Source organism: Schistocerca americana, chromosome 1 (assembly GCF_021461395.2).
Source record: "Schistocerca americana isolate TAMUIC-IGC-003095 chromosome 1, iqSchAmer2.1, whole genome shotgun sequence".
Lineage (NCBI taxonomy): Eukaryota > Metazoa > Arthropoda > Insecta > Orthoptera > Acrididae > Schistocerca > Schistocerca americana.
Window position 1 is genome coordinate 253,007,325 of NC_060119.1, and position 25,992 is coordinate 253,033,316.

General features: G+C 41.2%; 2 protein-coding genes across 2 annotated transcripts in view; one reads left to right on the forward strand and one right to left on the reverse strand.

Annotated features, from left to right (window-relative positions):
- The first annotated feature begins 486 nt into the window (after positions 1–486).
- LOC124556865 overlaps positions 487–25,992 on the forward strand; it is a 169,316-nt gene continuing 143,810 nt past the window's right edge. Inside the window, exon 1 of the mRNA XM_047130893.1 lies at positions 487–954. The gene's annotated coding sequence lies outside the window, so the exon portion shown is untranslated. The remainder of the gene's footprint in view (positions 955–25,992) is intronic.
- LOC124623093 lies at positions 7,252–8,124 on the reverse strand. Its single transcript, XM_047148921.1, has one exon. It carries the CDS (start codon positions 8,122–8,124, stop codon positions 7,252–7,254), a length of 873 nt encoding a protein of 290 aa, XP_047004877.1.

Sequence of the window (25,992 nt, forward strand, 5' to 3'; positions counted from 1 at the left end):
TTCTTACTGTAGCCTCACACCCGTAAAGTTCTTTTGACCCCCTTTTTTAAAAATTGACATTACATTTGCAGAAGAATTACTGAGTGTTTGGACTGCCAAAGTCACCTTTATTTTTTGTTTGTAAATAGGTGGTATGTTTACAAACAAGGAACTCATTGCAGGATGCAAAGTTGGAAACCTTCCCGTTGCTTTCAATTTACGAGTGGAACAAAGTATTCAGATTTAATTTTATTGTACCATATAATAAAATATTTCTTCTTCCAGCAGTTTAATGTGATGGTTTGAGAATTTGAGCTGCAGTAAATATACAAAACACCTTCTTGTCAGGGAGCTAAAATCTGTTAACTGTATACACTCAATGTTTTGACCACAAGAACGGAAATATGCTTTTGCGCTTTGACCATAGTTATAATGGCGATCGAGTTAGCGTAATGGCATTGGGTGCTGCAAGGAGAGTTTGCCTCTCTATGCAATTTGAATTCCACACTCAGTCAGCGGGACATTCGCCACGTCTGTTCAGATCTGTGACGTCCAATGCAAATTGATCTCTAGAGATGCAGATTCATCATGAATGTCGATATGTTGTATCGACATTCGGGGAAACGTTTCAAATTTCAATAGTGGCGGCATGGTTCTCATGCTGAGTTGTTGATGTTGTTTATACGTGATAGTGGATGATTTGTCTTGGGATTTTAAGCTATTGCCTTTAATTGGTGTGTTTTACAGAAGTAAAATTCTTACGGATCTTTTTTATGTGAGAGTTTTTGGGTGACAGATTGTAATAAAATGTATCCGGTGTTATGTGCGTCCGACGAAAAATTAATGAACTTGGAAATAGAATACAAGGAAAAAACCTTAGATTTTGACGAAATGCTGCATTACAGCTTCTGAATACAGAACGTTGCACATAGTTGGTACAATGTTTTGTCTCTAAATAAAATCGTCATCGTTCAGGTACGTATTGCCCAACGTCACTTAGTACCAGGTTATGTCGTTTTCTTTATGTCTTACAGTATTCAACAATTGTTTTAAGACCTACACTATTTGTTTCGTGTGGCTTACCGGTTATATGTTTCATTCCGGACTATTACCTTAAATATTTTTAGTGGACGATTTCCATTTCCAACCAAGCTGTATTTTGATTTTTAGGTTCGTATTACGTTGGTGAAACTGTAATATTAGTTTTGCATCATTTATGTTGTATTCGTTGACTTTTGTGAAATTTAACTACGGTGTCACAAGTTTTTGTGTTTTCAAAATAGAACCAATAGTTTTCTGTATTGAAGGTAAGACTAACCATGAAAGAGAGAGGCTATTGATAAGTAACGATTTTTTTTTCCCCGAAGTAATATTTTAGGTTCCTCAGAGCTATTTGCCTAGTCAATTCGTTGTTGTTGTTGTTGTCGTCGTCGTCGTCAGTCCTGAGACTGGTTTGATGCAGCTCTCCATGCTACTCTATCCTGTGCAAGCTGCTTCATCTCCCAGTACTTACTGCAGCCTACATCCTTCTGAATCTGTTTAGTGTATTCATCTCTTGGTCTCCCTCTACGATTTTTACCCTCCCCGCAGCCCTCCAATGCTAAATTTGTGATCCCTTGATGCCTCAGAACATGTCCTACCTACCGGTCCCTTCTTCTTGTTAAGTTTTGCCACAAACTCCTCTTCTCCCCAATTCTATTCAATACCTTCTCATTAGTTATGTGGTCTACCCATCTAATCTTCAGCATTCTTCTGTAGCACCACATTTCGAAAGCTTCTATTCTCTTCTTGTCCAAACTATTTATCATCCATGTTTCACTTCCATACATGGCTACACTGCATACAAATACCTTCAGAAACGACTTCCTGACAATTAAATTTATACTCGATGTTAACAAATTTCTCTTCTTCAGAAACGCTTTCCTTGCCGTTGCCAGTCTACATTTTATATCCTCTCTACTTCGACCATCATCCGTTATTTTGCTCCCCAAATAGCAAAACTCCTTCACTACTTTAAGTGTCTCATTTCCTAATCTAATTCCCTCAGCATCACCCTACTTAATTTGACTACATTCCATTATCCTCGTTTTGCTTTTGTTGATGTCCATCTTATATCCTCCTTTCAAGACACTGTCCAGTCCGTTCAACTGCTCTCCCAAGTCCTTTGCTTACAGTGTTTTTATTTCTTCTCTATGGATTTTAATACCTACTCCGAACTTTTCCTTTGTTTCCTTTACTGCTTGCTCAATATACAGGGTTATTACAAATGATTGAAGCGATTTCACAGCTCTACAATAACTTTATTATTTGAGATATTTTCACAATGCTTTGCACACACATACAAAAACTCAAAAAAGTTTTTTAGGCATTCACAAATGTTCGATATGTGCCCCTTTAGTGATTCGGCAGACATCAAGCCGATAATCAAGTTCCTCCCACACTCGGCGCAGCATGTCCCCATCAATGAGTTCGAAAGCATCGTTGATTCGAGCTCGCAGTTCTGGCACTTTTCTTGGTAGAGGAGGTTTAAACACTGAATCTTTCACATAACCCCACAGAAAGAAATCGCATGGGGTTAAGTCGGGAGAACGTGGAGGCCATGACATGAATTGTTGATCACGATCTCCACCACGACCGATCCATCGGTTTTCCAATCTCCTGTTTAAGAAATTCTTCTGCTTTAGCCTTTTCCGTAAGATTTTCCAACCCGTCGGCTGTGGTACGTTTAGCTCCCTGCTTGCTTTATTCGTCGACTTCCGCGGGCTACGCATGAAACTTGCCCGCACGCGTTCAACAGTTTCTTCGCTCACTGCAGGCCGACCTGTTGATTTCCCCTTACAGAGGCATCCAGAAGCTTTAAACTGCGCATACCATCGCCGAATGGAGTTAGCAGTTGGTGGGTCTTTGTTAAACTTCGTCCTGAAGTGTCGTTGCACTGTTATGATTGACTGATGTGAGTGCATTTTAAGCACGACATACGCTTTCTCGGTTCATGTCGCCATTTTGTCGCACTGCACTCTCGAGCGCTCTGGCGGCAGAAACCTGAAGTGCGGCTTCAGCCGAACAAAACTTTATGAGTTTTTCTATGTATCTGTAGTGTGTCGTGACCATATGTCAATGAATGGAGCTACAGTGAATTTATGAAATCGCTTCAATCATTTGTAATAGCCCTGTACAGATTAAATAACATCGGGGACAGGCTACAACCCTGTCTCACTCCCTTCCCAACTGCTGCTTCCCTTTCATGCCCCTCGACTCTTATAACTGCCATCTGGTTTCTGTACAAATTGTAAATAGCCTTTCGCTCCCGGTATTTTACCCCTGCTGCCTTTAGAATTTGAAAGAGAGGATTCCAGTCAACATTGTCAAAAGTCAATTCATAATGAATGTATGTGTTTTTCTCCTTAGAGAATAGCCTTTGAATACTAAACCGACAAAAATAGTCCCAGTATGCCACTACCCTGTGTTCATTTTCCTGTAATTGGTGTAGTCCAACAGTGTATATTTCGAAACAGAACCATTTTTACACATTATGGTAACAGGAGTTGTCAGGGAGAAGTTTTTTCAGTTCTCATATTTTTTGTGGATTATTAGACATTTTATTTAACTTGGTGAATAATCCAAAATTTTAGTTGTGCTATTGTGCAACCCTTTTTTTCTGCTAAAGACAACCATAATGTACGCAGCGGGCGTGTGTGTGTGTGTGTGTGTGTGTGTGTGTGTGTGTGTGTGTGTGTGTGTGTGTGTAATCGTTGTTCCTTCTGAGGCTAGGGTTGCTTACTGGGCCTTTTGTGAGATCTTGATGAGTGACATGACTGATCTGTAGCACAGCCCAATGTCTCGTTTAAGTTGGAAGGTGACAATTTGACTGTGAGTTAGTGAAGTCGACAAATGTGAAAGTAGAGAATCTGGTAGTGGTAACTAATTGACCAGTAGTGAAACTTAGTGTATATGTCCGTGTGGTATTGAGAAACGAAAGTGGGATCCAGTATGTAAATTTTACCCCTTTTGAACTGTGGAGGATTGTTTATACGACAAACTTTTTGAGAAAATAAATGTAGTGTGAAGCAGTTGTCTCTTTGCCCAACTCGTTAAGCGGATGTTAACAACATGATCATGGGTGAGTGCAACACATTATTCTTTCAGTGCATTTTTACGCAGTGAAGACTTTCTTTCTTATACTTGAGTTACACCAGAACATTAATCCATGTGAATTTATTAAATGGAAATATGCAGAATGTCAACTTACTGATTTGTCTCTCCCCAAGAGTTGGAATGGTTATAAGAGCAAATGTGGCAGAAATAAGTTGTTTTAGGAGTTCCAAAGGGTGCTTTTTTGATTCTAAGTTCTCATCAACATGGACACCCAAGAACTTTGAAGTTTCTTCCTTGTTTATTAGTTCCTCCCCATATGTTACGTCTGTCATTTATGTAGTACCTCTATATGTGCAGAACTAAATATATTGTGTCTTTTCAAAACTGAGTGTGAAACCATTTGTAGAAAACCAATCAGTGATACTTTAAAGAACATTGGTTCCTATTTCTGTTTCTGTATGTATGCTTATATTGATTACAATACTAGTTTCATCTGCAAAAGAAGTAATTTTGCTTGTTGTATATTACACGGAATATCATTTACATATATAGAAACAATAGTGGACTAAGTTTGAGCATTGAGGAACCCCATAAGTGATCTCTCCCCAGTCACCACTATGTACCCAGAGTATATTGGTTGAATTACTAAGTATAACTTTCTGGATTCTTTTCATTAGGTATGAGGTTATCCATTGGTTGCCCTATACCATCAATCCCATAAAACTTCCAACTTATGCAAGAGAGTACTGTGATTCACACAGTCAGGTGCCTTAGGTAGGTTTCAGATAATACCAACAGGCACTATTTTATTATTTAATGCTTGTAAAACTTGGTGAGTGAACATGTAAATTGAAATTCAAATTGTGATTACCTGAGGATATTATTGTTGCTCAGGTGAGATACTCTTCTAGACTACATCACCGTCTCAAAAATTACGGAAAATGATGTCAGCAATGAAACAGGTTGGTAATTATTGACATCTCTCCTATCACCCTTCTTAGATAGGTTATTTATTTCTCATTCGATCTGCCAGATACATTTTACAAAGAACAGAAAAGATTAATATAAATCACAATAAACGTTTGGAACTTACAATGTGGAAACAAATTATATCGGTTATTACATTACAATTATGTCAGGGAAACTACATTATCACATTAAATGGAACAAAAATCACATAAATTCAAGCTATTAATTACACAGTAACATTAAGATTATGGAGCCATTTCCTGGCATTGTCCGTTAACGTGTGGAATGACATCAGAGAGCCTTCTCTGAAACAATGAATGTTACAAACCAGAAGATGGTCCATTGTTTGTACCTCGCCACAGTCACAACACAAATCATATGTATAGCCCCACTTGGTTGTTTGCTGTCTGCATCGTCCAACTCCCGTGTGAAACCTGTTTAGAGCCAACCAGTGTTTCCTGTTGAGATTGAAGACTTCAACCCTTTTGGTTGGGTCGTGGATTAGGTGATGGTTTTCCTCGCCACCTCTCCTCAGACCCTGCCATGCATTCTTCCACTCAGCATCGAGTCCCTCTGTGCCCAATGTTCTGCTCCAGACTGTAGGTTTCCTGGACTTGAGTCTCATGGGTCCTCCCATGTCGGCATGTATGGGTAGCCTTGGGTTTGCTTCAATTTTTTCTACTATGTCCTGGGTTGCTTTCTCTCTATGTGTAGAAGCTGGAGCGATGTTTGCCAGCACTGGAAGCCACTCAACGGGGGTTGGCCTGAGAGTGCCGGTGACGGTTCTGAGTGGTATTTAGTTATACATCCAGTTCTTTGGCATGCGGGCTTCTGCTCCAGACTGGGTCACAGTATTCTGCAGTGCTATACACCAGTGCCAGTGCTGCGGTTCATAGAGTGGCAGCATCACAACCCCAAGTGGTGCCTGCCAGTCTGTTGAGCGGGTTATTTCTCGTCTTTAGCTTTTGGGCAGTATCAGTTAGGTGTTGTCTGAAAGTCATGCTGTGATCTAGCTTAATACCGAGATATTTTGGGAAATTCTCGTGGCTTGACAGCTTTACCATTTACAACCAGGCGCAGTTCCCTTCTCGCTTCCTTGTTGTTTAGATGCACGACTGTGCTTACTGTTTTTGTCACATTGGTTTTTAGATGCCATGTGTCGTCGTATTTTTTCAGTGTAGCTAGATCTTCATTTAGTGTTGATTCCAGGTTTTCAAATGAGTTACTTTGCGCTGTAATAGCTAAATCATCCGCTTGGGCAAATTTACGTGAGTGCAGATCAGGCAAATCTGCTGTATAGATGTTGGAGAGCCAGGGAGCTAAGACTAATCCTTGCGGCAGACCATTTTTTAGGGTATGGCACTTGCTGGCTTCACCATTTAATTTGACCCTGAACTTCCATTTGCTCAGCATGTTGTTCATGAGCTTCAACATTGTTTTGCATTTGACTATATTCGCCAGTTTCAACATGAGACCATTTAGCCATACAGTGTTGTACGCTGATGTCAGGTCAATGAGGACTATCCCTGTTTTCTTCTTTTCCTGAAAGCCTCGTTCAATGTGTGTGGTAAGTGCCAGCACCTGCTTGCAGCAGCTTCTTCCTTGTCTAAAACCTGCTTGCTTCACTGGTAGTTGTTCCTCGAGTACTGGTTTAAGTCTTTCCAACAGTATCCTTTCAAACAGTTTGTAGGTTATGCACAGTAATGAGATTGGCCTGAAGTTCCCTGCATCAGTTCCACTCTTCCCTGGTTTAAGAATGGCAATGATTTTGGCTGTTTTCCATTCTCTTGGGATTTCACAGGTTTCCATTATTCTCGTGAATAGTTTGCCTAGCCATTTCAGCACTTTTGGTCCAAGATTTTTCAAAAATTCAGAGAGGATGTTGTCTGGTCCAGCTGCCTTCCCTGCCCATGTGTGTTAGAGTGCCATCTTCACTTCTTCTTCTTGGACTGCTACCGTAAGCATGTCTGCTTTTTCTTCACATTCCTGCAGTGCCACAGCCATCTGAGCTTTTATGTTTTTCCTTTGCTCAGGAGTCACTGTTATCTTGGCGTTATCCCTGAGTTTCTTGCTGATTTTGTTTGGGTGGATACTGGCCTTTGCTGACTTCCTGTGGTTGGCTCCTCCCAGCTTTCTCGTGAGACTCCAGCTTTTACGGCTTGAATGTGTGAAGTCCATTTGTTCCATCAGCATGTGCCATCTTTGTTTTCATACCTTGTCCTGTAAATCGGTAAGGGCCTGGGCAGTGCACTCATCTTCTGTTCTGTTAAATTCTTCCAGTAGGTTGCTGAATTCTTCAGACCAGCATGGGATGTGGTATTTTCTGGTTCCTTGGGGGATATTTTTATGAGCTGCGTGAATGAGTAACTTATAGAAGTGTGCATAGTTTGCAGCAGTAGGTGGTATTCTCATTATCATTTTCTCCACGCTTTCTCGATATGCTTTCCAGTTGGACATTCTCAGATTCCAACTTGGGATGGGAGGGCTTGTTACAATTTGTAGCTGTAGGCCTATTTTTATTAAGACTGGGCAGTGTTGGCTTCTAGGCAGGCGGTTTAATACTGTCTGTGATGCTGGCATTGCTGCTCCTGTATTTTTGCTGGACACGAAACATAAGTTGGGAGTAGTTTTGGTTTTCCATGCACTAGAGTGAAAAGTGGGCTTATCTTTGGCATTGTACAGAAGGTGGTAGTTGTTGGTTTCAGCCCAGTCTGCCAGACAGACGCCATCACTGTTGTTCTTGTTATATCCCCACTTGAAGCGATGAGAGTTGAAGTCTCCTATGTAGACAGCGGGGTGGAGTGTCACAGGGAGCATGGGTGGAGACCAAGAGCTGGAGGGTGGCTTGTACACATTAAATATCGTCATGTCGTTCACCTTGATTCCCACAGTGAAGTCGTGGCTACTCTTTATTTTTGTTGTGTTGCTCAACAGGTCTTTCCTTACCAGGGTGGCTATGGCATGTTTTTCGTGCCCAGCATAGGTAACTGTCGTGAAGCCATGTACTTTGATCTTGGAGATGTTGTCATCCATTAGGTGGGTTTCTTGCAATGCAAGGACGTCCACTTTATTGTCGTTCATGATTTTGGACAGTAGATCTCCTTTCGCTCTACTGTAACCTTCTATATTAACTTGACGCCGGCTGTGGTGGTCTCCCGGTTCTAGGCGCTCAGTCCCGAACCGCGCGACTGCTACGGTCGCAGGTTCGAATCCTGCCTCGGGCGTGGATGTGTGTGATGTCCTTAGGTTAGTTAGGTTTAAGTAGTTCTAAGTTCTAGGGGACTGATGACCAGAGATGTTAAGTCCCATAGTGCTCAGAGCCATTTGAACCATTTTTAACTTGACGCACAATCAGTGTGTTTCACCTTTTCTTAGTGATGATCGCGCATACGTTTCTTCTTCTTGTGTATCTGGCTAGGCCAGGAGGCACAGGGGCGTTCGGCCATCGCTAGGTGCTGGCGTTCAGTTTACTATTCACACCTTGACTAGTAATCCAGGGGCAGGATAAGGACCAACCAGCTCACCCCCTCTTAGGTGTTTGATAATGACATATTTCAGACTCTCTGGAAAAATGGCTTGAGTTAGTGACGTTACACATTTCAGATAAGACTGGGCTTATCATATGGGAACAGGTCTTTAGTACTCTATTAGAAACTCCATCAGGACCAGATTAGCTTTTATTTTGTGGAGAGTGTAGACTTCTGACTTTGCTGCAAATTAGTTTGTTTCAAAATGATCTTTATTACATGTTACATTTGCTGGGTACATAAGTTGCCAACCAAATATTATAGCTGTATATTGAATTCAATTAATGTGAGACCTGCCAGTTGTATCTGTATCTACTGCATACATAATCCGCAAACCATTGTGATGTGTATGACAGAGGGCATTGTACTACACATAAGGGTTTTGGATGTAGTGAACAATACGATCTGGTGGCATATTCTTTGAATGGTGAAATCCGGTGTTAAGTGTATGGGAATTGTGATGTTTATATTTTTACGTTTCAGTTGTTGGTGTCAATTACAAGTATGTTCTGCTTATAATAGGTCATTTATTTCTGTGGGTGGTGCCTGAAGGCCCCCTTACATGATCGAACAATTTGTTAAACTTAATGTGTTTGTCAAATTATTTGGTAGTATACTGCATAGTTTGACATGTTTCTCAAACGTAGACTGACAGCTAATTTGAGAAACAAGTTTGACCGTTTACATATGTGTTGGTCAAAGAGTAGCCACCTACTCGTGAGACTATAAGTTTGAGATATCTGGCAGCAGGAGCAGATTTTGAAGGTTTTATGTTTGTGTCCTGCTTTGCACGTTGTACATTCCCCTCTCGTGTCAAAATACTTCGTGGCATGATTCACAAAGCTTGGAATTTCCTTGAACAATGAGGTTAAATGTGACGGACTTGTTGGTAAGGCCGCACATATGTTTGACAAACTTGGGGGAAGCCTCTAGCAAATTTAACAAACAAGTTTGATTCTTTACAGGAACATTTAGATTGTGTCATTTGCTAGGTCTCGGAATATAAGTCTAGTTGAGAAAGTGATCCATTGGTGGGAACAATGCTTTTTTGTGTTCTAATAGAAGACCTGTGTGTTTTTCTTTATAAATTGGTGACAGGGTGAATTTTGGTGTAGCTTGTGGTCTAGGTTAGTTTGGTTGATAACTTGGTGAAACCAATATGTTTGTCTCTTTTTGTGTTGTTCATTCAGTAGTTACTTGTATGGTCTTGATTGGAACCCCAGTATTCCCATGAGATAGCAATCCTGGCTCAAAACTGTGTTTTCCTTGGAGGTTGAGTTATGTTGTTGGATTTTACTTTGTTAATGTTTCTGATGTCAACCATTGATTGTCCATTAACACTCATGACTCTGCTCTGTTAATGACAGCATCAGTATATCGGCATAATGTCAGATTATTACTTAGTCCAAGGGTTTCTCCCTGTTCAAAGTGTGTATGAATGTGGGAAGGATGGCTTCTTAAATACCTATGTACACACAGTAATCAGTCTTCATGGTCCTTATGTGAGTGATATGTAAATGATTACATTATATTCTTAGATTTTATGGCTATAACAGCCTCAGTAGTTTCGTATTCTGAATAAATTATCTGTTTACAAGTTAAGTCACTTTGTATAAAACTCTTGAGCTTTCAACTGCTGTCTCTGCCAGCATCATCAGTAGTAAAACCTACAGACTGCCAGAGCTGCCACGGTGTCCGTCTTACATTGGTGCGATAGCAGAATCTGTGACCTTCCGGAAGGATTGGAGTGATGCATGTGGGGAAGGCGAGTTGGACAGCTTGTAGCATGCAGCAGGAGGTAAAACTTCACAAAGGGCCACCCATGCTTTTATCTTGAACTGTGTGTTGGTAGTGCTTTGCCACGAGCTATCACAGGAAGTTAAGACAGCACAACAGCTGATCTGTATAGCCGATGACATACTGTATGTACTTTGGGGCTGTCCTGCATCAGGTCTGCTGGTGGCTGACGTTTGTGATGTAAAAAGTGAGGTAGCTTAGTTGTGCATGAACTGCCCTAATGGGTAGGGTATTGTGATCCTACGTGGTGGTAGCTATTTTAGCAGATGAAGTAAAGCAGCAGCGTTTTATAGCATCAGGTGTCACTTTCATTGCAATTTTGAAAGCTATTACAACCTTTTCTTACTTTGCAACTTAGAACTTGTTAAATTCATTCTCATTTGGAATTTTTTGGAAAGAAGTAGGTTCCTCACTAGTAAAATGCTGTGCATGTGTGTTAAACTGCTCTGTCCAGGCAGATTAATGTGACTACCTGTCAAATCCTGAATAACCACCTCTTGTACTCCAGACCACTGTGAGACGTTCAGGAAGGAAGTCGGTGAGATTCTGGAAGGTACCAACAGGGACATGGAGCCACGTTGAATCCAATGCTGTGGCCAACTGTGGTAGGTTTCTTGGTTGAGGATCCATGGCCGCGAACAGCTCGAATCAGGGGGTCACCTGACCAGATGTCCTGTTCCTCCTGCCAATGAAGTTCATTAATTTACACAATATCTAACTTTAACTTATCCACTTACCCTTTCAGATTTTATGACCTGCCTGCCCGATTAAGATATCTATTTCACACTCCACCCCTAGAATGCAAGTGCTTTTTTCCTGATAACACCCTTCTGAAAATTATTATTATTATATTCTTGAAAATTTGGGTTCATTTGTGCTACTTTAGGGAATGAATGATGAACGGATATGGAACAACGGAGGTCTAATGAACTTACATCTGGAAATGCATGATTTCCATGGTAGAGACCATTTATTTAGTCATACATTGTTACAGAGATTGTAGTCTTAATGCATGCTACAGCATGCAGACAGTTACTGTACGTGTTGGAAATGGTTCCCACGTGCCCCTATGCCTGCGTGTGTGTGCCATAGTGTGTTCTGTCTCACACGTTCACGCTCGCCAGGCTGCATCCTAACAATGTTCTATTACACGAATAAGAAAGTTCCAGAATATGTTACGGATGAAAAAAAAAAGAATAAATAAATAATAGCATGCAGCAGGATGTGAAACTACTTCCTTCAATGTGCTATCCCCATTCTTGTATCCACAAGACCACAGCAATAGAATACAACTCAAGCTTTATTATCATTCTTCTTATGATCTCCTAGAGATTTTTTAGAATCAGTGTATCATTAACTGACATTTAATTATAACAGATCATAGCCAGACTGGTGTTTTTTGCTAAATCTTCAATGTGCTATTTCCTTGAAATGGCATGAGACGTACTGCCATAACACGCACCTTATAATACAGAAACAATGAAACACAATGAATCGATGTGACATCTCAAAAAGTAGTGAGCAAGGCATAGCACATGAGTGATTTCTGATTTCAGCTGAACACCAGTTGCATGCAATTGTATGTCCTCATTTTAGTCATTCGTGGATACTGTTGCTGCAGAGTTCACAAAGTGCTTGAACAAATTTTATTTCTTACTTCTATAGTCTCTGGCACAAATACTCAAATAAATAGCTGTTGAATGTGTCCACACACTGTTGAGGCTCCTGCAGGAATCTCCTTATAGAGACCATGTACATTCAATACTACTTATATGTGTACCCACTTTGGGGTCCTTGAATTTTACATCATGAAGTCCCATCATATGTTTAAATCCATAACCATTAAGACATTTGTATGAACAGAAGCTGTCAGAAATTGCAGTAGTTCTCAGAAGGATGTATTCTTTTATCACATTGCACACCTTGGAACAACTTTAAAACACATACGTGGATTCCTCATTCTATTCCTCCAACTACCCAACTGTCTTCCACAGTATCTCATCTTACAAATTTTCTTCTCCCAAACATTGCCCCATTGATTTCTGTGACAGTGTCTTTGCCACTGAGTTCACTTTTTTTCACGTAGTTTTCCACACGCACTTCTCTACAAAAGCTTTCCCAATCAACTACAGTTTTCTTCATCTATGACGAAGAAGTTCCTATAATGTTTAACCTGTAGATATGTTAATTTCGCAATTTTTGTGAGAGTTAATTTACTCATCGCAAACCAAGAGTTTTCTCTCATTTTTGCGACTCAACTGCACCCCATCAGTACCTTTCTTATGAGCAATAATGCTCATAGCTCCACCACATATTGCACATTTCCGTTGTCTGGCTATGAAACAGTTAGCAGTGTACCGTGCACTACTTACCGTGCTGCCTTAGCAGTACATAAGCACAAGGTTGATGAAATGAAATTTTTTGATCACTATAGCTGAAAACACAATTAAGGGAAATCATGTTGTCTGCTCAAGAGACAGCACTTTCTCAGGCTGATGCCATCTGTTTTGGTACATCTCGTTGGCTACTTACAAGAGTGCCAAATGCTGCATTGGTAACTGTGGTTACATCACATTACATTAATACTTATTCCATAGTTTGAAAATATGATCTTATGTAATGATGTGGAGCATATAAGTTTAACATAAATTTTCTTTACACGACAATTTTTTTACAGTTACTACTTCATATCTAAAAATCCATCTATTGAGTAGAAGGAGTTGTCATTCAGAAATTTTTTTAATTTGTTTTTAAATGTGCGTTGGCTACCTGTCAGACTTTTAATGCCACTTGGCAAATGACCAAAGATTTTTGTGCCTGCATAATTCACGCCTTTCTGCGCCAAAGTGAGATTTAACTCAGAGTAGTGAAGATCGTCCTTTATTCTACTGTTGTCGGTATGCACTTCACTTTTATTTTTTAATTGGGTTGGCTTATTAACAACAAATTTCATAAGTGAATGTATGTTTTGTGAAGGTGCTGTGACTATCCCGAATAGCTTAAATAAATGTCTACAAGGTTTCCTTGTGTGGGCTCCAGCTAATATCCTGATTACACACTGTGTGCAATGAATACTTCTTCTCTTAATGATGAATTGCCTCAAAATATGATATCATATAAAAGCAATGAATGAAAGTAGGCATAATAGGCTAATTTACTGGTTTGTCACCAGCATTTTAAATAACCATAGTAGCATAAGTACAGGGTGTGGCAGGCAAATCTGCATTTATTATTAGTGCGCGGAAGTGTTGGAAGTAGTGGGGGACGAGTAAACAAGGTCACCCTGCATTCCCCAACACAAAGCATTTCAGTAGCCATAGAGCAGTGGACTAAACAACAGTCGTTTGCTAAGAAAGCGTTCTACCGAAGCGGTAGCTATGTAGCTGCTCAGCGTTGTTTCTTGGCGCATTTTCTAATTAATCATAATAGGCTGGTGTTCTAGGTTAACTAAATAAAAACTTGGGTCGAAAACTTTGAAAACATCGGTGAAAGAACAAGGAAAAGGAGGTGGCATAACGAAGGCAGTGGGTACTCCTGAGAATGTGGAACATGTAAGAATTGCTGTGGGAAGAAGGCCCTGGAGATCAGCGAGTAGACAGAGTGTTGCACTTGGAATTTCTGACTGAACTGTCTGAAGGATTTTGGGGTTAGACTCACAGCACCACCCATTCAAAATCCAAATGGTTAGCGCTTTGAATAATGACTTCGTGGTCCAACAGCATTTCTGTGAAAGTCTTTTGCAAATGATTGTAGAAAACGAGGCGCTTGTTCACAACCTCTAGGTGGGTGACGAGGCACATTTTCACCTCAATGGATATGTGAACAAACAGAACTTTAGATATTGGTATGATCAGAACCCTCACTAACTCCATGAAATACCCCTGCACTCAGCCAAGGTAACAGTTTGGTGTGCTATGTCCTCATCGGGAATAATAGGCCCTTATTTTTTTGAGAATGAAAGAGGGCAACTTGTTATCGTGAATGCTGAGCATTAGTCAACAATGTTAAGGTTATTCTTCATACCTCACCTTCGTCTATGTGCAGTGAATGATGAAACATTATTTCAACAAGATGGAGCAGCAAGTCACACAGCCCTCGTGAGCATTAATGTTCTCAATGAAGTTTTTCTTAACCGGGTGATTTCCAAGAATGGAGTGATTGCTTGCATTTTCTAATGAATAGCTGGACCCTATTTTCTCTACAACATACAAAAATGGTTGTTAAAAATGTTTTCTATTCTGACTATTTGTTAATAAACTTTTCATTGAGTTTGATAGAAACATAGCTTCCTGTGCTCTCGGCTGCCATGTTTCCCTGTTAACAATATCCCAAATTGTTTCACTTTATTATCAGAGGTGCTAATCTCAGACATAATGCATATACTTCTGCACTTTTTAATAACTTTTCTTAATACAGTGCAGTCGTTTTTATAGTGTTTCACTATTTGTGGATTATTACTTCTTCTAGCTATAAAATACATTTCCCTTTTCTGTTTACAAGATTTTTCATCCCTTAAGTAAACCATGGCTTGTTATATGGTTTCATACAATTATGTCTCAGTGTTTTTTTAGGGAAACTGTTTTCAAATATACTCACAAAGGTATCATGAAACAGGTTAAATTTTAAATTAGCATCGGGTTTCCTGTACACCTCATCCCAATCTACTGTTGCAAGCTTTCCCTAAAATATGCAATTTTCAATCGTTAATTGAACGCATTATTTTGAAGGGCTATTTTGCATTACTGTATGGAGCTATGTCATATACTGTAACTAGCTCTGCATCATTATAAGACAGACCATTCTTAACAGGATTGGTAATAAAGATTGTTTAAATGTAAAAAAAAATTACGAATTAATTTTTTTGTCATTATGTATTTTACACTTTGTGGAAATGCTTGTGGAATGGAATGTGCACCTTTGTTTAAAAATTTACATCAGGCAGGAATTGAACCTGAGCCTGTCATGTTGCAGGTGAACATTTTACCACAGAGCCTTGCAGCCCTACAAGAAAATGATTTTGCTTTAGTTTACTGTACTAAATATGCGGAGAAAACTTCAAAGTCTATTTACTGCAGAAATTTTGAGAGTTTCATTGAACTGCTTTTAGCAATTGAAATTTTAGTTCTGAGTTTGATATACCATATATTTAAAAAATTACAAATAACTAAGTCATGTGAATCTCCTTGTCAGGCACAGATTGAATGTATCACTTCAAATGTCTGACATGGATGCAGGATTTGGTTCTTAGGTGGGTCGAGGGGCATTTCAGTTTCTTACTCTCCTCCCCCCACCACCCTTATCACCATAAAAAAAAATTAACTTGCTGCCACTGCACAGCACTGCCAAGGGGTCAACAATTTTGTTCTCCAAAACTGCTTCGTGATAAATCACCTCGTGAGCTACCGCGTTTCCCTTCAGGAGATAATTGAAAGAAGCATCATGCAGCATTAGCCCACCAGATGTTTTCCATCTCTTGAGTGAGTAGATGTCTTATTTGCACCCATAGATGTGTGCTTGGGATCATCAAAATGAACTTTTGTCTGGTTCAGATTCATTGATGACATTTTCATGATCTGGACTCATGGCAAGGACAACCTTTGTTCTTTCTTCCATAACCTCAGCACCTACTCTCGAATCTCCTTCACCTGGTCCTTCATGCCACCTTCCTCCTGGAAGGAATACACCAGATCGATCCTACCAGATTAACCCAGAGAATTATGTAATGTAATTTGCCACAGAATATTATGATCATGAAACCTTACAGATTAGCACTCGTATCCTGTTGGAATACCTTCTCCTTCAGGCTCTCCACCCCCAAGCATGGTTTTCCAAATTCTTAGCCACAAATATTATAAGTCACATGTTAACAATTTAACTGAAACTTCCTGGCAGATTAAAACTGTGTGCCCGACCGAGACTCGAACTCGGGACCTTTGCCTTTCGCGGGCAAGTGCTCTACCACTGAGCTACCGAAGCACGACTCACGCCCGGTACTCACAGCTTTACTTCTGCTTGCCCGCGAAAGGCAAAGGTCCCGAGTTCGAGTCTCGGTCGGGCACACAGTTTTAATCTGCCAGGAAGTTTCATATCAGCGCACACTCCGCTGCAGAGTGAAAATCTCATTCTGGAAACAATTTAACTAGTTCATTATTTCCTATGAGAAAGTGGATTTTATTCTCAGATATAATTGTTCAAATTGCTTTCAGGCAGGGGCAGGATAGTTGGGCTTGAGTATCTCCTGCAACATGTTAGGCACAGGGGACCCTTAACCCTACCCCGTTTGTCAGCTGCCTTGGTCATCCCTCTCTCGCTCTTTTTTTAAACTGCTTTCTGTAGCTGTTAGCTCTTTTTTCTATTGAAGGATTAGCAATCTGATGCTAATAGTTGAACAAGTTTTTATTTTTCCTCCTAGAGAGTGGTTTCTATTCTCATCTGTAACACTTTGACCACAGTGGGTAGAAGGTGGGCCAGTTGTGAGAGAGATGTGCTCCTGCCAAATGCGGAACCCCGAGGTACTCTCAATTCTGCCCACTGACTTACTGGCATGTTTATTTTGCTGTTGTTGGTCCTATTGTTCTCATTATATGTGGTCCTGTTGTTGTCATTATATGTGTAGCTTTCTCACATTTACTATTACAGAATTGCCTAAAAGGAATTATTTATACCATTACTGTCTTTCCCTTGCATAGAGTTGGTGGGGATCAGCCATGTGAAAAGCATCTTCTTGCAGATGAGCCATGGGGGATGCCTCATCTGCTAACTGGCCTACCAACCAGCCCTGACCAGTATACTTTCACCTCTCTTTAAGTTGTGCCTCACCTCTTCCATCAGTGCTTCACCTTTGCCACTCCTACATCCCTCAGGGGCTCAGCATTCGTTTGCTGAGTACGGGCTTGTCGACCGCAGGGCTCCTGAGCTGGGGCTGGTAAGCACCACCAGTCCTCTGTCACCGGTAAGCTCTGGTCACACTTCAACGACCATCATGCAGCGCAGCGGTGGAATGTTGTGTGGTTTCGGAGAACGGGTGTCTTGGCTTCACCGCCTGGACTGCAAGGGAGGTACCCACCTCTATAAAAAAAAAACCTCAACCACAAGGTGTGCTACGTGATGAGGAGGTGCACGGCTGTTTAGCGAGCAACCTCTGGGGCACCTGCCGCACCCCAGTTGAATCAAGCTTGCTCAGGCATGCAGGGCTCTGCCTGGGTTGACGGTTGTTTCCCTAGCATCTCGTGGGATCCTTATGGAACTGTCTTTCGAAACTACTACTCCTGACGGGATGGGTGTACAGTCAGGCAACACCTACACCCACTCCTCCAAGAGAGAGAGCTCAGTTGGTCAGTCCTCCCGAAAAGAAGTCTCTGAGTAATAGTAACAGGGCATTAGTGTGCCATAACACTACCTGCCTCCCCCCCCCTCCCCCCCCCCCCTCAAAATGACACTTTGGATGCGGACGCATTGGCAGACCTCATTCAGGCACTCCCACACCCATTCCTTCTTGTGGGGGACTTCAGTGCCCACAATATGCTGTGGGGCTCCGCTACTACTTGCTCCAGGGGTCGGCTGATCGAGCGACTCGTCCATTCTGAGGATATCTGCCTGTCAGATGACTGCGGGTCAGATGACTCACTTTTCTACAGCTACAGGGTCTTTTTCAGCTATTGGTCTTTGCTTTTGTTCCTCAGCTATTGCAGATACAGTTCAGTGGGAAGTGGCTCCAGATTTACATTCTAGTGACCACTTCCCAGTTTGGATTCGTCTGTCGCCTAGGACAGTGACCAGCAGGAGACCACGCAGGTGGATGATACAAAGGGCAAATTGGTTACATTACAGTCGACAGGCTGCTTTTGAACAAAAGGATTGTGCACAAGAGGCGGCGGCCCATATCACTCATGAGATCCAAAGGGCTGCTGCAGAGTCCATCCTCAGGTCTAGTAACCACTTCAGACGATGGCCTGCACCTTGATGGAATAACGACTGTCGATTGGCAATCGGGGCCAGACTGACAGCTCTTCAGAACTTCAAACGGTGTCCAACTACAGACAATCTTTATGTCTTCAGGTCTGCTAGGCCACATGCAAGGCAAGTGATCAAAGAACAGAGTCGGTCCACTTGCGCTGCGCACATTTGGGAATCAATAAGACCGATTTCAGGCAAGAGTAGTACACATCCCCTAACGGCCTTGCCAAATAATGGGGTCTTGGTGGACATGCCAGAAGAGAGAGCTCACATTTTAGCTGAACACTTCTTTACTAAGTCATCCAGACAAGCTCCTGCTGTTCAGGCATTCCGCCGGACTGCAGAGATGAGGAAGCTCAATTTTTTTCTCACATAAGGAAGAAGACTACAACCTTCCATTCTCCTTGTGGGAACTGAATCAGCTTTATCTGCAGCCAGAGACACTGCTCCAGGACGTGATGAGATCCATTATACCATGCTTTGTCATCTGTGCCCTGAAGCGAAAGGTCAGCTCCTCTCTTGTTTCAATCAGATTTGGTTCGATGGACAGTACCCCACGACATGGAAGGAGGCAATCTTAATTCCATTCTGGAAACCAGGTAAGGACCGTAGCGCCCCTAACAATTACCGTAGTGTCGCCCTTACTAGTTGTGTGGGTAAGACCCTTGAACGCATGCTCAATCGCCGCCTTATCTGGCTGCTCGAGTCCCAAGGTTACCTGGCCGCTCCCAGTGTGGTTTCAGGCACTACCGTTCCACTCTTGACAACTTAATTCTACTGGAGCGGCGACACATGAGTCCTCCTTATGCCGAAACCATTTAGTTTGTGTGTTTTTTGACCTCGAAAAAGCATATGACACTACTTGGAGGTACAACATCCTTCATCAACTTCATGAATGGGAACTACGTGGACGATGCCTGCTGCTTCTGATCCAATCCTTTCTCAAGGACAGGCGTTTTCGTTATCGCATTGGTGATGCCATGTCTGATTGCTATGTTGTGGAGAATGGTGTGCCCCAGGGCAGTGTCCTCAGTGTCACATTGTTTGCCATCGCTATCAATGGCATTTCCTCTACAGTCAGGAGCCCTGTCAGATGCTCTTTGTTTTTGGATGACTTTGGAATCTTGTACTCTTCCTCTGATCTTATGATGATGACGAGGCATCTACAACTGACCATTAGGAGGCTGGAAACCTGGGCCCAGACAACTGGTTTTCGGTTCTCACCTGAAAAGACTGTGTGTGTCAATTTTAATTGTGCTCATCAGAGTTTTAACCAACCGGAGCTTACAATGGGGGACCGTATTTTACTTTTTGAAGACAGTTGCTTTTTGGGTTTATTATTTGACTCGAAATTAATGTGGCCCCCACACCTGAAAGACCTACGAACAAAGGGCTTCCTGTTGTTGAACATTTTGAAATGCCTTGGCGGAAAAACATGGAGAGCTGACATGTCCCGCCTCCTACAGTTTTATAGGGCATTTGTTCAATCATGCTTAGACTATGGCAGCGTGGTCTATGGATGGGCCCGTCCTTCCTACCTCCGGATGTTAGATGCTGTCCACCATGCGGGCATTCGGACGTCGACTGGAGCCTTTTGGACTAGCCCAGTTCAGAGTCTGTGTGCAGAGGCTCATGAACCACCACTCTGGATTTAGTGATGTATCCTTTTGGCTCTGCAGGCGCTGAAAATCTCAGCGTCACCCCAGTCATTGGCATTTAGTTCTGTGATCCAACCCACCTTCGAACAACTGTTCAGGAATCGGCCCCAAGCGACCCAGCCATTTGGTATACGTGCTATGGACTGCCTCGAGGAGCTGGATCTCTCGGGTATGAAAATACACACCCAGGGATGGAACGCACTGCCGCCTTGGTGTCTTCGAAGGCCCAAAGTGATTTTAGGCTTGACACAGTACCCAAAAAATTGTACTCCAGATATGGTTTTTACAACTTTGTTTTCGTCTATTTTAATATGTACCACAGTTTTATCGTTATTTATACAGATGGATCCCAGCAGGGGAATGCTCTCGTTTGTTCTGTGGTTTTTCTTGATAGGGTTTTTAAAGTGCATCTTCCAGAACAATTTACAAATTATGATGCCGAGTTATATGGCGTTCTAATGGTACTGTAGAGGGTTCACTGACATCACCGCACGAGTTTTCTTGTCTGTTCTGACTCTCTTAGTGCACTGCAAGCGCTTTACCAAATGTATCCGGTACACCCGCTGATTCAGCTCATCCATGACTGCTTACAGCGGCTCCAACGCTGTGGCAAGGAGGTGATCTTTTGCTGGGTACCTGGCCACGTTAGGATACAGGGTAACGTCATGGCTGATAGAGCTGCCAAGGAAGCATGTTGGGATGGTGCTGTCCATCAATGTCCCATCCTGTTGCACGCCATTATCTCATTTTCTGACAGATGCATCATGCGTTTGTGGGGGACTGAATGGTTGCAGGTGTCAGACAACAAACTGCAGTTGCTCAAACCGACCACAAATCTTGGTGGACTTCGTGTCAGCCAACCACTGGAAGGAGGTTTTGCTTACCAGACTGCGCATCGGGCATAGCTCTTTCACACATGGCTTCCCCCTCCCGGAGGAGGATCCACCTTTCTGTGAAGTTTGTGGCGTGCTGCTTTCAGTTCAGCGTATTGTGGCTAAGTGTGTCCTGTATACTGATATTAGGGCAGCCCTTGGTCTCGCTGGAGATCTGCCCACCATCCTCGCAGATACCGATGCCAGTGTTAAGAGTGGTGGAAATTTTGTGAACTATCAGGCAATTATCAGGGACAGCCTTCATCCCCACCCAAGAGATTTCATGTTGACTTTTCATCAGGGCACTGATGACCGTGATGTCGAGCACCCCCTCAACCCAACTCATCATCATCATCATCATCATCCTGTAATTGTCCAGATTCAGTGTCCAGATCACTTGCTTTTATTTCCAAATGACTGCTTTCGGGCCCGGGCAGTTAACTTTCAGTTTCATATCTGCAAGTTACTATGTAACTGTAACAAATGATCTGAAGATGAACAGCTGGCCTGAAACTGGTCATGTGGAATAGAAGAAAGTGATCTGGTGACTGAGTTTTGACAGTTTTATGTAAGTAACAACTGTGGACACATCGTGATGACAAATGTGTCCAGTTTTGCCAAATTTCTGGCTGACATAACTCACTCCAGACAGAATACCTCCTGAAGGAGAGACTGATGACCTTGCTGTTTAGTCCTTTAACCCCCCCCCCCCCCCCCACCCTTTCCCAGTGAACCACATTTGGTTCTGTAGTAGCGGCTCTTAGGTACCCAAAGAGGGCTCGTACACTACCTCAAAGCTCCCATGTGCCAGTATCTTACTCCTACATTCCAAACTTGAGAGAAACTGAGATATGTTGGTGTGACCATGGTGCTGACACTAAAACAAATGTCTTATTGAAGTGCTCGTCTGACCACCTGAATTAATAGTTGACATGCTGCTGCTTACTATTTCATAGCTACAGAAGGTTAATTTTAGTCTCATCATCAGTTTTCTGCTATATTAGCAGGTCCTTTGCCTCTCCATTTTTTGCGATCCATTGCTTCCTTCTTAAGGCTGCTGTATGTTGTGCTGTCCATCACGTCATCCAGTATCTAACCTTCTAAAACTGTTTTTATCAGTCCGCCATTCTTTCTTAATATATGCCCAATCCAGTTTCTTTTTCTTCTTTTTATTACATCTGGTAACTGTCTTTTCTCTCCCACTCTTCTCAGTACCTCTTCATTTTTTATTGTGTCCATCCAACTTATTCTTTCCATCCTCCGCCATGTCCACATCTCAAAAACCTCCAGCCTTTCTCTGTCTTTCTTCCTCAAAGTCCATGTTTCAGTGCCATATAGAACAACACTCCATACAAGACATTTTATGAGTCTCTTCCTGAGTTCTCTGTCCAGACCGCTGCAGAAAATTCTCCTTTTCTTATAAAATGCCTCTTTTGTCGTTGCTATCCTTGTTTTAATTTCTGTGGTGCGCTTCCAGTCGGTGTCTATCTTGCTTCCAAGATACTTAAAATTTTGCACCTGTTCTAGTATTTCTCCATTCAGCATAATTTTTATTTCCTTATTTCCTCCTAGTGCCAATACTTTTGTTTTCTTTGTGTTAATTTTCATTCCATAATTTTTTCCGTTAGCTTCAGTGGTGTCCACCAAATCCTGCAGTTCTTTTTCCCCCTGTGGCTAGAAGGACCATGTCATCAGCAGACCTCAAACACCCTACTCTTCTTCCTCCAATTTCTACTCCATTGTCATATAATGAACATTAGTCAATCATATTTTCCAAGTAGAGGTTGAAAAGAGTAGATGATAGACAGCATTCTTGTCTTACTTCTTTTCCTAGTCCGATCCAGTTTGTACTTCCTCCTCTCACTTTAACTGAGGCTTTTTGATTAAGATGTAATGAGCTTACAAGTCTTCTGGTTTTTCGGTCCACTCTCTTTTCCCTCATTATAGTTTAGATTAGATTAGATTTACTTTCATTCCAATTGATCCGTAGTGAGGAGGTCCTCCAGGATGTGGAACATGTCAGAAAAACAACAATACATGACAAATATTTAAACTAAAACAAATAAGCTAATGTACCATTCCACAGGTCCCAAGTGGAATGATCGTCATTTTTTAATGAACACTAAGAGTCATTTTACAAATACTATTGCACTGAATTTAAAATAAAAAAGTTTTATATTTATTTATAAGGTAAGAAACATGTAATACAACTACTGTAATACTTATTTACAATGAACACATTACTGCACTGAAATGGTGCAGAAGTTAGATTATACTTACACACACACACACACACACACACACACACACACACACACACACACACAAATTTTCAGTGAACACATTACTGCACTGAAATTGTGCAGAAGTTATGTTGTACTTATATACAAATCAGTTGGTTTTCCTCAGAAATTCATCAATGGAGTAGAAGGAGTTGGCCACCAATAAATCCTTTAGGCTTCTCTTAAACTGAATTTCATTGGTTGTTAAGCTTTTTATGGCTGCTGGCAAGTTATTGAAAATGTGTGTTCCTGAATAATGCACACCTTTTTGTACAAGACTAAGTGACTTTAAATCCTTGTGAAGATTATTCTTATTTCTAGTATTGATTCCATGAATTGAGCTGTTGGTCACCAACTTGTCCCAAACCACGTTGTCAGATGCCTTTTCTAGATCGATGAAGCACATGTATAGGCCTCTTCCTTTTTCAATAAAACTTTCTCCCAAGATTTGTAGGAGGACTATTTAGAGGTGTACATGTCCCGCTTTTAACCCGCCCATGCTTGCCCGGTGGCCAGGCGGGCAGGCCGCCGCTCGTTGTCAACAGAACGGGCAGGCTGCTTCACTCCCAGCCAAGCCAAGCAGAACCCAACCCGGGCAGGCTGCGGGAAACTTGCTTGCCTGCCCATATTACTGCTGAGCTGCGCTACGCAGCCGTTTAGTCTGCGCGCGTCATTGTCGTATTATGAACGTTAATCAAAAGTTTTTATTTTACCTGAGCACCAAAAGACAAACCCCAACATTATATATATATGTATTAATTTCAGGTAAAAAAAATATTGGTTTTATTTGTATATTCTTCCTTTACGCGTATATTTCGGGCTTCGTATCTATATAAATAAAAATTAATTGCCAAATGTGTTGATAAGCGTAAAACTCGAGAACGCCTGGACCAGTTCGGCTAAATTTTTTTTTCTGTGTTCGTAATTCTCAGGACAAGGTTTTTATGAAATAAAATTTTTTGAAAATCGACCGAAAAATTGGAAAATTTGACAAAAACTGAAAGTGCGTTTTCATTGTGTCCGTGTGTTTGTATTGCATACAATCTTGATGAAATTTTGCACACTATACCTTGAAACCAAGAGGAAGGTCACAGTCTACATAAAATTTCATATGGTGCATGGCAGAGGTTCCTTTACATAACGGAACTCGACAAATTGTACGTATTTATCCCGATCTTGATGAAATTTGGCACACTTGATATTCAAAGCAGGATGAAGGGCGTTGACTGCTTAAAATTCTGAATGGTGCATGGCGGAGGGTACTTTACGTACACACTTCTACACCAACCTACAATTTTATTCCGATCTTGAAGAAATTTTGCACGGACCTTACAAAAGATTTTGACATCGTTTGCGGGTTACCGTGAAAGTTCACTATGTACGCATGTTTCCATGGAGAAGGTTTTTGAATATTTACATGTGCATGTATATGTATATATATATATATATATATATGTTTATGTATATATATATATATGTATATGTATATGCGTGTATATATATACATATACATACATACACACATATATATATATATATATATATATATATATATATATATATATATACGCATATACATATACATATATATACATATACATATATAAATATATATATATATATATATACATATACATGCACATGTAAATATTCAAAAACCTTCTCCATGGAAACATGCGTACATAGTGAACTTTCATGGTAACCCGCAAACGATGTCAAAATCTTTTGTAAGGTACTCTCTTCAAGATCATAGACATTTCGTTTAAAAGAAATGTGTGTGTGTATATATATATATATATATATATATATATTTCTTTTAAACGAAATGTCTATGATCTTTTTGAAATTTGAGACCTGTCTGACACATTCACAGTCATCGTGTTGGACAATTCGCGCAGAGCAAATGTCGTTTAACAGTTGCAAACCATTTTTGGTTGAGTGAACGTGTTATATTGTCTGCGAAAAACCTTGATGTTAACGAAATGAATTTTCAGATTCAAAATATGACACCTGGCGAATTGCTGACATACAAGTCGGTTTATTCCTTTACTAACCAAGATGATGTAGTCAACTATCCTACGGAATTTTTAAATTCGCTGGATTTCCCCGGATTACCGCCTCCCAATCTGTAATTAAGTCGGATCGGCAATCATGTTGCGAAAGGTAAACCAGCCACGTCTTTGTAATGGCACCCGGCTTGCGGGGAAGAAGTTAAAGAACAACGTAATCGAAGCCACAATTTTAAAAGGAAAGTACAAAGGTGAGGACAGTTTGATTCCAATATCACTAAGATTCCGACCGACATGCCATTCGACTTTAAACGGTTATAATTTCCAGTGCAGCTTACATTTGTCATGTTGATAGATAAATCGCAGGGGCAGTTGTTATATGTTTGTGGCATCAATCTTGAAAATCATGTTTTTCACATGGCTATTTGTATGTCGCATATTGCCCTGTCGGGACACCTTCAACTTCATTTGTTTACGCACCAGAAAACAAAACTATCAATGCTGCGTATCAAAAAGTATTACAATAAATGCTACCTAGCAATAAACTTTGACACTGATTCACTGATCACCACAAAAGTTGACAGATATATATGAGTTTTCATAGATAGGTGAAGAGGAGATGAACTGAGGTGGCGGAATCCAACAGAGAGAGGACGAGGAGAAGGATAGAGGGTGGGGGGGAGATGGGCCAAGGGATGGGTTCAAAAATGGTTCAAATGGCCCTGAGCAATATGGGACTTAACTTCTGAGGTCATCAGTCCCCTAGAACTTAGAACTACTTAAACCTAACTAACCTAAGGACATCACACACATCCATGCCCGAGGCAGGATTCGAACCTGCAACCGTA

Excerpts from the sequence above, each read along its gene's own strand:
- LOC124623093 (XM_047148921.1), bottom strand. The coding sequence starts at position 8,124 with ATGAACGACAATAAAGTGGACGTCCTTGCATTGCAAGAAACCCACCTA.